We start from the raw sequence: 12399 nt of genomic DNA on the forward strand, positions 1-12399 counted from the left end.
AAAAAAACAAAGCCTCTATGGTTAATGCCTTTATGATTGTCCAAATAAAAACAAAGTTGATTTTCCACTTTATTATTAAAGTTATAATTTAAAACTTTCTAATTATGTGCAGAATGTTCAGGAAGGAATTTTTGGGGGAAAAAATTGACATACAATAAGTATACTGAAAAATTCAGACAATCCTGTTATGCTTTACCTTGTCAATTTTATCATTAAAGGTTGTAGTTTTTAACTTCTTCCAGCAATTCATGTGAAATTCTATTTTACAGTACTGGCAACAGCTGATGCGTATAAAACCCTAGGGTTACAAAAAATTTTTTAATTAACGTTTTAAAGATGTCTCTGCACACTCACTCACTACAACATAAAGACAAACTGAGAGAGCTTTACTAACATATTTATTTCCACAGCATAAAGTTGCATTATTCTTTATATCAAATATTTTATAAACATTATTTCATCTAATTTACTAACCAGGGACATTGGAACAGTAGGACAAGGGCAGCTACTAGCTTCTTGAATAAACCAGTATAACTCAATTAAGTGCCAGACTTATCTCAAATTTAGGTCTCTAACAGTTAATTCAATGATCATAATCACCTTTAGATTTGGGACTCAAATTTTATGAGAGATCAGAATTGCAACCAATCAGAGGTAACAATCTCACTTTGTTTCCTATCCTCCTAAGGTAGCTGGAAGAGGAAAAGGAATGAGCCAGCCTGCCTTCTCAGGTCACTACCCCAGCCCAGAGTGTTTATACGTCAGTGGCTCTGGTTCCCATGTGAGATGACGTAGACCTAAAAAAGTCCAGGAAGGCTGGGCGCGGCAGGATTACAGGAATACCTGTAATCCCAGCACTTTGGGAGGCTGAGGTGGGGGATCACGAAGTCAAGGGATCGAGACCATCCTGGCCAATATGGTGAAACCCTGTCTCTACTAAAAATGCAAAAATTAGCTGGGCGTGCTGGGACACGCCTGTAATCCCAGCTACTTGGGAGGCTGAGGCAGGAGAATTGCTTGAACCCAGGAGGCAGAGGTTGCAGTGAGCCAAGATCGTGCCACTGCACTCCAGCCTGGGTGACAGAGTGAGACTCACCTCAAAAAAAAAAAAAAAAAAAAAAAAAGTCCAGGGAAAGGGGTGGACAACTGCTAACTAACCAGAGAACTTGGGTGCCTCCAATTACGGATTGTTTTGAGCCCATTTTAAGGAATGATTTTGCAAGTTAATGTCCCACTGTACACTCATTATTTACCTTAAAGTCTGGATCAGTTATGTATATCTGGATCTTAGAATATCCATGGCACTTCTGATAGCAACAAATGGCATCTGGCACTGGAGGGAACTTGCATTCTTCAACAAATTTCTCTAACAGCATCTAAAACAAAATAAACAAAAATGATACCATTACAATACTAATCTGTCAATAAAAATGCTTGTGATTTCAATAACCTCTTGCCATCAAAATATTTTCAGCATGACTAAATTTTTTCACCAATAACAAACTACATACAACTTTTAAAGTTTTTCCTTTTAAAAGGAAGGCTGATAAGAGACATGAGAGATTTAAAAAGAGGACTGAACAAAATTTTTTTTCAGTTTCAAAAGAATCAAAATTTTGTCCTGTTACAATCATCAAATCGTATTTTATAATTTATAGCTCTCAGAAATCTCCCATAAGCATTAAGAGGAAGTCAAGTAAGGCAGAATAACCCTTAGGGTAATCCTGAGGACTTTACCAGGCTCCTCTTGCCCAACATCACCTCATCCAGGATCCTAACACTCCCATGATCTTCCTCCTTGCAGCTCTGCCACTGTTGTTTGTGGACTCCCTGGAGAATTATTCCACTGCTAATGAAGCCCCCAAGAGACTCATGCCATGCTTCCAGTGCTGGCTTTTTGTTATCAATAGCTCCTATGCCTCTATCCCAATCTTGTATGAAGAGAGGAAAATCCAAGAATCTCTTGTGTTTTATTTTTTATAATAGCTTTGTTGAGACATAATTAACACACTATACAACTCAAATAAAGTGCACAGTTCAATGTTTTTAGTATACTGACAGGATGTACCGACATCACCACAATCTAAATTTAGAACATTTTCAAAAAGAAACTCCATACGCATTAGCAGTCCCTCCTCATTTTCCCCTAACCTCCCAGGCCCAGCAATCACTAGTCTACTTTCTGTCACTATATACAGATTTGCCTATTCTGGAGATTTCATACGAATGGACTCACACAAGCCCTTTGTGTTTGGCTTCTTTTACTTAGCATAATGTTTCCAAGGTTCATCCATGCTGCAGCATGTTATCAGTACTCTTTTTTTTTGAGACAGTGTCTCACTCTGTCACTCATGCTGGAGTGCAGTGGCATGATCTCAGCTCACTGCAACCTCTGCCTCCTGGGCTCAACTGATCCTTCCGCCTTAGCCTCCTGAGTAGCTGGGACTACAGGCGTGTGCCACTATGTTTGGCTAATTTTTGTATTGATGGGTTTCGCCATGTTGCCCAGGCTGGTCTTGAACTCCTGAGCTCAAGCAATCCTCCTGCCTTGGCCTCCCAAAGTGGTAGGATTACAGGCATAAGCCACCATGACTGGCCATTTGTTTTTGAGGCAGACTCTCACTCTGTTGCCCAGGCTGCACTGCAGTGGCATAATCAAGGCTCACTGAAGCCTCAACCTCCCAGGTTCCAATACTTATGTACCCATTTATCACTTGACGAATACTTGGGCTATTTCCCATTTTGGGCTATTACGACTAATGCTGCTATGAACATTCATGTACAAGTTTTTCTGAGAACATGTTTTCCTTTCTCTGTACATACCTAGGAGTTAAACTGCTGGATCATATGGTATGCTATAGTTTGAATGTTTGACCCTCCAAACCACAAGTTGAAATCTGATCCCCGGTGTTGGAGGTAAGGCACAGTGGGAGGTGTTTGAGTCATGACGACAAATCTCTCGTGAACAGATTAATTCCCTCCCTGGGGTGAGTGAGTTCTCACTCCATTAGTTCCCTAAAGAGTTGGTTGTTAAAAAGAGCCTGGCACTTCCCTGTCTCTCACCATATGATCTCTACAGACAGGCTCTCCTATGCCTTCTGACATGAGTAGGAGCTATTGAAGGCCCTCACCAGCAGATGCTGACACCATGCTTCTTATATAGCCTGCAAAACCATAAGCCAACTTTTCTTCATAAATCACCAGTCTCAGGTACTCCTTTCTAGCAACACAAATGGACTGAGACATGGTAACTCTATGTTTAACTGTTTGAGGAACTGCCAGACTATTTTCCAAAGCAGCTGCATCATTATACATTACCACCAGCAGTGTCTGAATGTTCTCATTTTTCTACACCCTTGCCAATATTTCTTGTCTACCCACATCCTAGTGAGTGTGAAGTGGTATCTCACTGTGGTTTTGATTTGTTTCTCTGATAGCTAATGATGCTGAATGTCTTTTCATGTGCTAATTTTGGCCATTTGTATATCTTCTTTGCAGAAATGTCTATTCAGATCCTTTGACTACTTCTTAAATTAGATTATTTGTCTTTTTATTATTGAGTTGTAAAAGTTGACTTCTGTGATTTTAAAAGCTTCAGCCAAAATCAAGTTCTGAGTACATGTGAGAGTTCACTACAAGTAAAAGCCTATCTCAGTCATTTCACACATAAGTCTTTCTAGAACAAGCAAAGCATCTTTATGCTTCTGGATATGAGACTAAATTCATATTTTTCTGAATCTTCAAGTACCATCTCAGTAACTGTGGTAACTTTATGATGAAACAACAATACTATACCTTCCTCTAAGTACAACCAAGTCCAGCATAGTGCATGATCATGCATACTCAGAAGCCAGAATGCCTGGACTCAAGTTCCAGGACCACAGTTTGCTTGCTGTTTCACCTTGAGTGCATCATTTCACCTCTCTAAACTTAACCTTCCTCATCTGTAAAATGGGAATGATCACAGTGCCCCCCTGCACAGGGCTGCTATAATGATTAAGCATAATGATAAACAAAGGTACACAACTGGCACGTAGAAAACATTCAATAAATGTCACAGGTTCTCATTAGACAGTAGAGGGGAAATGCATGTATGGGAGGTGGGGATGGAATGCTCCTACCTCTCCGTCTCCTGATACCTGAGTCAGTCAATGCAGATAAGCATTCACAGTAAGAAACACTCTGCAAAAATAAATGGTTACCTTTATTTTTTGTGGCTTAGACTCTTCAATAATCACATTACTTGTGGGCCAAGTTAACACTCCAGGAAGACGATAAATCAAGGTTCTTGCTTTCTCAAAGTGATTGAGAGCTTCTAGAAATCTAAAGTCATAATTATGAAAAAGGCATTAAAGATGTAAAATGGTATTTTCATTCCCTTCAAAAGTCACCAAAGATCTCAAGCTTACTGGGACGAATACATTTGATGAAATCACTGAACAGCAATATTCAATGTAACCTAAATTTTCTTTAAAAAAACAAAGTCACTATTGCTGTTTGCCATAAAAGTAATATACATTAAACACAACTTGTCTTGGACACTGGCTTTATTGTGGCAGGTGTACACTAGTTTTTTTCTGTTTTTTTTTGTTGTTTATATATATATATATTTGTATTATACTTTAAGTTCTAGGGTACATGTGCACAACGTGCAGGTTTGTTACACATGTATACATGTGCCATGTTGGTGTGCTGCACCCATTAACTCGTCCTTTACATTAGGTATATCTCCTAATGCTATCCCTCTCCCCTCCCCCCACCTCACAACAGGCCCCGGTGTGTGAGGTTCCCCTTCCTGTGTCCAAGTGTTCTCACTGTTCAATTCCCACATATGAGTGAGAACATGCGGTGTTTGGTTTTTTGTCCTTGCGATAGTTGGCTGAGAATGATGGTTTCCAGCTTCATCCATGTCCCTACAACGGACATAAACTCATCATTTTTTATGGCTGCATAGTATTCCATGGTGTATATGTGCCACATTTTCCTAATCCAGTCTATCGTTGTTGGACATTTGGGTTGGTTCCAAGTCTTTGCTATTCTGAATAGTGCCGCAATAAACATACGTGTGCATGTGTCTTTATAGCAGCATGATTTATAGTCCTTTGGGTATATACCCAGTAATGGGATGGCTGGGTCAAATGGTATTTCTAGTTCTAGATCCCTGAGGAATCACCACACTGCCTTCCACGATGGTTGAACTAGTTTACAGTCCCACCAACAGTGTAAAAGTGTTCCTATTTCTCCACATCCTCTCCAGCACCTGTTGTTTCCTGACTTTTTAATGATTGCCATTCTAACTGGCGTGAGATGGTATCTCACTGTGGTTTTGATTTGCATTTCTCTGATGGCCAGTGATGATGGGCATTTTTTCATGTGTCTGTTGGCTGCATAAATGTCTTCTTCTGAGAAGTGTCCATTCATATCCTTCACCCACTTTTTGATGGGGTTGTTTTTTTCTTGTAAATTTGTTTGAGTTCTTTGCAGATTCTGGATATTAGCCCTTCGTCAGATGAGTAGATTGCAAAAATTTTCTCCCATTCTGTAGGTTGCCTGTTCACTCTGATGGTAGTTTCTTTTGCTGTGCAGAAGCTCTTTAGTTTAATTAGATCCCATTTGTCAATTTTGGCTTTTGTTGCCATTGCTTTTGGTGTTTTAGACATGAAGTCCTTACCCATGCCTACGTCCTGAATGGTATTGCCTAGGTTTTCTTCTAGGGTTTTTATGGTTTTAGGTCTAACATTGAAGTCTTTAATCCATCTTGAATTAATTTGTGTATAAGGTGTAAGGAAGGGATCCAGTTTCAGCTTTCTACATATGGCTAGCCAGTTTTCCCAGCACCATTTATTAAATAGGGAATCCTTTGCCTATTTCTTGTTTTTGTCAGGTTTGTCAAAGATCAGATAGTTGTAGATGTGTGGTATTATTTCTGAGGGCTCTGTTCTGTTCCATTGGTCTATATCTCTGTTTTGGTACCAGTACCATGCTGTTTTGGTTACTGTACCCTTGTAGTATAGTTTGAAGTCAGGCAGCGTGATGCCTCCAGCTTTATTCTTTTGGCTTAGGATTGACTTGGCAATGTGGGCTCTTTTTTGGTTCCATATGAACTTTAAAGTAGTTTTTTCCAATTCTGTGAAGAAAGTCATAGGTAGCTTGATGGGGATGGCATTGAATCTATAAATTACCTTGGGCAATATGGCCATTTTCACGATATTGATTCTTCCTATCCATGAGCATGGAATGTTCTTCCATTTGTTTGTATCCTCTTTTATTTCATTGAGCAGTGGTTTGTAGTTCTCCTTGAAGAGGTCCTTCACATCCCTTGTAAGTTGGATTCCTCGGTATTGTATTCTCTTTGAAGCAATTGTGAATGGGAGTTCACTCATGATTTGGCTGTTTGTCTGTTACTGGTGTATAAGAATACTTGTGATTTTTGCACATTGATTTTGTATCCTGAGACTTTGCTGAAGCTGCTTATCAGCTTAAGGAGATTTTGGGCTGAGATGATGGGGTTTTCTAGATACACAATCATGTCATCTGCAAACAGGGACAATTTGACTTCCTCTTTTCCTAATTGAATACCCTTTCTTTCTTTCTCCTGCCTGATTGCCCTGGCCACAAATTCCAACACTATGTTGAATAGGAGTGGTGAGAGAGGGCATCCCTGTCTTGTGCCAGTTTTCAAAGGGAATGCTTCCAATTTTTGCCCATTCAATATGATATTGGCTGTTGGTGTGTCATAAATAGCTTTTATTATTTTGAGATATGTCCCATCAATACCTAATTTATTGAGAGTTTTTAGCATGAAGGGCCGTTGAATTTTGTCAAAGGCCTTCTCTGCATCTATTGAGATAATCATGTGGTTTTTGTCTTTGGTTCTGTTTATATGCTGGATTACATTTATTGATCTGTGTATGTTGAACCAGCCTTGCATCCCAGGGATGAAGCCCACTTGATCATGGTGGATAAGCTTTTTGATGTGCTGCTGGATTTGGCTTGCCAGTATTTTATTAAGGATTTTTGCATCGATGTTCATCAGGGATATTGGTCTAAAATTCACTTTTTTGTTGTGTCTCTGTGTTATTGCTGTTTTTGAGATGGAGTCTCACTGTCACCCAGGCTGGAGTACAGTGGCACAATCTCGGCTCACTGCAACCTCCGCCTCCTGGGTTCAAGTGATTCTTTCTGCCTCAGCCTCCTGAGTAGCTGGAACTACAGGTGCGCACCACCACACCCGGCTAATTTTTGTATTTTTAGTAGAGATGGGGTTTCAACATATTGGTCAGGCTGGCCTCAAACTCCTGACCTCAGGTGATTCACCCACTGGCCTCCCAAAGTGCTGGGATTCCAGGTGTGGGCCACTGTGCCTGTGCAAAAAAAAAACTTTCTCTAATTTAAAAAAACCTATAAAGGAGATTCTAGGCACATTCTAAGACGGGGGGGGATTCCCCAAAATCTCATAAAATTTCCCCTAACAAGTTAAATGAAAATTGAAAGACAGTTAGAAATTATAAATAATATTCAATCAGTCAACAATTATTTCTTTATAATCTAACATACCTACCTCTATATTGGGTACAAGTGGCAGAAACAGATTTTCTTTTTTTAAAGCTCAAGACATAATCCTGTCCCCTCAGGGACATACTGACATTCAGGGAGACAAGACTAAGAGACATGAGGCATTTAGAGAACAGCTTCAATATTAAACTACGAGTAAGGATTACAACTACAATAGAGTTCAGAGGAGAGATTTTTATTCCTAACTCATAATGTCTTTGAACACGTATATACCTCTTATTTAAAACCATCTTCATACAGACTTTTAAAAAATAATTAAACCAAAAAACTTAATCAGATTTTAAAAACATTAGTTTACATCAATTCACTATCTATAGATGATTATACACTAGATTATTAAATCTTTAATATCAAATTACTATATTGTTGACTTATTAGATTTAAAATCAGGAAGTACCAAGAACTGCAATGACTGGCCTTGCTTTAACAATTAATATTGATAGTGAAATTTCAGGTCCTCAAAGTAAATCACAAATATGATAGTGTGCTACAGAGGAGAGATCAAAATAATTCCAGAAAATGGATCATTATCACATTGGATTTTAAATGAGTTACCAGCCTAGACCTTAAAGTAGTGTCATTTCTACTAACCTGTTTTTTTTCAAATATACTTTTCCAATTCCACAGTAGGCCAAGCAATCAAGTCCCTCATTGGGGTAGTGTTCAATAATCCTCTTAAACTGGTTTTCGGCTTCAGATAATTCCTTCAATAGCAGTGAAAACAATGATCACTTACCTACAAAGAGAACTACTGAAATAAATTTTATCTAAAGGTTGATTTTTTTTATAATATTAAAATAACAACTACATATCCCCAAATTCCTGTGGCAAAATTATACCTCTGTGTTTCACTTAGGACTTATATAAATTTCTGATCATATGGATAGTCAGAGACACAACCAAACCAATCCTGCTGAACACATCAGACTATCAACCTATAAGCATTTACTAGTACGCACTAAGGGCCTGGCGTGTGCTGGCTAATACTACAAAGAGTCAAATTGTGTTTTTGTTTTTGTTTTTTAAAAAAGGCTAATTATGGTGTAAACACACCATAACATAGATCCTATTAAGTGCTAATCCCTTGGAAGGAATCCCATTCCAATGACGTTGTCACAGTCTTTTGTGGCACAAGACGGATGAAAGCTCTGTCTTAAAAACAGCCTTTTAGTAAAAACTTACCATAGCTTAGAGTACATTCTTTTTTGAATATTCTCAACAGTGAAAAACCACTAAGTTGAATGAATTTTGTTTTTGGAAAACATCCAAAAGATACTTAGTTCTAAGAAATACTGGTAACCCTACGGTGAGTGAAAAAAAGAAATGTCACTACAAAATGGAGCTTTGAGGCCAGTTCCAAACAAGGCATTCTAAAAAGGTTTGAAGCAAGGGCTGTCCTCTGATGAAATTCTTTTAAACATGTAAGTTCTACTATAACACGTTTTTTTTTTTTTTCCAAATCAGTCTCGCTATTTTACATTAAATCACAAATGTAATAAATGATTTCTTCAACTCTAATAAGGTAAAATATGATAGAATATTATTATTCTGTCAGGAATAAAATGAAAATTATGAAGTTCTGTCTCCAACTGTCTCTTGGAAAACAGAATTAGAGAGCATTCATGGGAGACATTATTAATCTGTGACACTGCGATCAAGGAAAATAAATCTTGGGCACTGTCAACTTCTGGGAGAGAACAGAACGTAAAAGACTACTTAGATGCTCACTAGGTGGCAAGTTAGAGTTAAACCTTCATCTAAACAGGGAAAAACAGGGCCCAAATTATATATTATACTTGAGGTAATTTTAGAGCATTTCAACATTTATAGCAAATTCAAAACCTCCGAAAGCAAAGTTATAATGCCAAACAGTATAGGTAGGTAAACATTCCAGGAGAGCCAGGCAGGAGCATGACTAATGGAAATCCTGGGAGCTCATGTCTATACACTGACTACATGCAGTTATAGGAAGCCTGCAATCTAGAAATAATACAATACCCAAGTACTTTCTACCTAGAAATAAGGGATACTAACATTTTCATTGTTACCTTTGTTTTTCTAGGAAAACAGCATAACATGAAACCTCCCCAGGTCCATTCCCTCCTGCCATCACTAAAGGCAGCCATTATCTTAAATTTTATATAAACATAATCTATATTTTTTTCACTTTTTTACAAGATGCACAGAATTCATAAACAGTATATAGTACTGTTAGGTATGTTTTCCAAATAGTATATAAGTGGGATCACAATGTTTATGTCCTCCAACTTGCCTTTCCCTCAAGATTATGTTTCTGAAATCTATCAATCATGATACATTACATCCTAATTTTTACACAAATAAAAAGTAGATTCCCACTGATTGCCTGGCAAAGCCTTTTTCTAATAGGAAACAAACTAAATATTCTTTAAAAACACAAACTAAATTAAACTGAGACATTTCAGACAAAATTATCAGAAGGTACAGAGAAGAAAATGGGTAAAAATGAGAAAATAATTTTTATAAGATATGTCAATATCATTTTAATTGTTTATTACCACTGTTACAAATCTTACCTCAGGCTGTCCTATTCCAAGGAGAGAAATGGCAAGTCCATAGACAACCAAAACATAGTTAATCATGGCCAGGTTCAATTGCTGTCAATAAAAATGCCTCAGTTAAAAATCTAAACATAATTCTGCCCAATTTGCATCTAGTCACAACAGAAAAAGAAGTGTAATAGAATCTCACTAATCAATCTTACTAATCAATGATTGTCATAAAATCTCACTAATCAATATGATTGCCCAAATCAAATTAGAAAAGAGATTTTTGTTCCAATAAAGCAGTTATCCTGCTATTTAAAACACAAAATCACTGTCTCAGAGTTCCTTGAGGCATGGTTCATAATAGATTAATTTATAATTAAAGTCATATTATTTTGCATATAAGGGGTACTAGTGACAGATTAAGACATTTACTTAGCCATTATAGGCATACCTCAGAGATACTGTGGGTTCAGCTCTGGAGCATCACAATAAAGCAAATATCACAATCAAGTGAGTCTCACAAACTTGTGGGTTTCCCAGTGCATAGAAAAGTTATGTTTAAGCGATACTGTAGTTTATTAAGTGTGTAGTAGCATTATGTCTATTAAACAATGTACACACCTTAATTTAAGTCTTTATTGCTACAAATGCTAATGATCATCTGAGGGTTTACTGAGTCATAATCTTTTTTTAAACTTTTTTTAAAATTATACTTTAAGTTCTGGGATATATGTACAGAAGAATGTGCAGGTTTGTTACATAGGTATAATGCGTGCCACAGTGGTTTGCTGCACCCATCAACCGTCATCTACACTGGGTATTTCTAGTGACACATAATCTTTTTGTTGGTGGATGGTCTTGCCTTGATATTGCTGACTGCTAACTGTTCAGGGTGGTAGTTCCTGAAAATTAAGGTGCTGTGGCAATTTCTTAAAATAAGACAACGAAGTCTGTCATACTGATTGACTCTTACTTTCAGAAAAGGTTTCTCTGTAACGTGTGATGCTGTTTGACAGTATTTTACCCACACTAGAACTTCTTTCAAAATTGGAGTGAATCCTCTCAAATCCTGCCACTGCTTGATCAGCTAAGTTTCTCATTTCAACAATATTCACAGCATCTTCACAAGGAGTAGATCCCATTTCAAGAAACGACTTTTTTTGTTCATGTGTAAAAAGCAACTCCTTATCCCTTCAAGTTTTATCCTGAGGTTGCAGCAATTCAGTCACATCTTCAGGCTCCACTTCTAATTCTCTTGCTTGTTCCACCGCATCTGCAGTGACTTCCTTCACTAATGTCCTGAACCCCTCAAAGTCATCCATGAGGGCTGGAATTTACTTCTTCCAAACTCCTGCAAATGTTGATATTTTGATCTCTCACATGCATCATGAATGTTCTTTATGGTATCTAGAGTGGTGATCCTTTCCAGAAGGTTTTCAATTTACTTTGTCCAGATCCAACAGAGGAATCACTATGGCGGCTATAGCCTTATAAAATACGTTTCTTAAATAATAAGACTTGAAAGTCAAAATGACTCCTTGATCCATAGGCTACAGAATGGATATTGTGTTACCAGGCATGAAAACAACATTCATCTCCTTGTACATGTACACCAGATTTCCTAGGCAATCAGGTGCATTGTCAATGAGCAGTAGTATTTTGCAAAGAATCTTTTATTCTAGCAGTAGGTCTCAACAGTGGGCTTAAAGTACTTAGTAAACCATGCTGTAAACAGACGTGCTGCCATTCATGCTTTGTTGTTCCATTTCTAGGGCTCCAGGCAGAGTGAATTAGCATAATTCTTAAGGGCCTGAGGATTTTTGGAACATAAATGAGCACTGGCTTCAACTTAAGTCACCAGCTGCATCAGTCCCTAATGATTAATGAGCCCGTCCTTTTTGAAGCTTTGAAACCAGACATTGACTTCTCTCTAGCTATGAAAGTCCTAGATGGCATCTTCTTCCAACAGAAGGTTGTTTAGTCTCCATTGACAATCTGTTGTTTAGCATAGCCACCTTCATCAATGATCTTCACTAGATCTCGGTAACTTGCTGCAGCTTCTCCATCAGCACTTGCTGCTTCACTCTGCACTTTTATGTTATGGAAATAGCTTCTTTCCTTAAATATCATGAACCAACTTCTGCTAGTTTCAAACTATTCTTCTGCAGCTTCCTCACCTCTCTCAGCCTTCACAGAATAGAAGAGTTAGAGTCTTGCTCTGGCTTAAGAGAATGTTGTGGCTGATTTGATCTTCTACCCAGACCACTAAGACTCTCCACATCGGCAAGAAAGCTGT

General features: G+C 37.9%; 1 protein-coding gene and 1 long non-coding RNA gene across 19 annotated transcripts in view; one reads left to right on the forward strand and one right to left on the reverse strand.

Annotated features, from left to right (window-relative positions):
* LOC134736654 (uncharacterized) overlaps positions 1-12399 on the forward strand; it is a 99071-nt gene that overhangs the window by 61194 nt on the left and 25478 nt on the right. Inside the window, exon 3 of the long non-coding RNA XR_010120791.1 lies at positions 2828-2916. This is a non-coding gene — a long non-coding RNA (uncharacterized lncRNA). The remainder of the gene's footprint in view (positions 1-2827; positions 2917-12399) is intronic.
* Positions 1-12399, reverse strand: part of TTC3 (tetratricopeptide repeat domain 3) — a 124995-nt gene that overhangs the window by 54052 nt on the left and 58544 nt on the right. For 17 of the 18 annotated variants that reach the window (XM_055279656.2, XM_055279655.2, XM_063639263.1 and 14 more), the window contains 5 exons: positions 10131-10211; positions 8167-8279; positions 4203-4323; positions 1254-1376; positions 197-298 (listed from right to left, as the gene is read on the reverse strand). In XM_055279656.2, coding sequence (XP_055135631.2) covers positions 197-298; positions 1254-1376; positions 4203-4323; positions 8167-8279; positions 10131-10211 — 540 coding nt within the window. Of the gene's footprint in view, positions 1-196; positions 299-1253; positions 1377-4202; positions 4324-8166; positions 8280-10130; positions 10212-12399 lie in introns of those variants that run through there. The other variant, XM_055279666.2, reaches the window with a different exon arrangement.

This window comes from Symphalangus syndactylus, chromosome 5 (assembly GCF_028878055.3).
Source record: "Symphalangus syndactylus isolate Jambi chromosome 5, NHGRI_mSymSyn1-v2.1_pri, whole genome shotgun sequence".
Lineage (NCBI taxonomy): Eukaryota > Metazoa > Chordata > Mammalia > Primates > Hylobatidae > Symphalangus > Symphalangus syndactylus.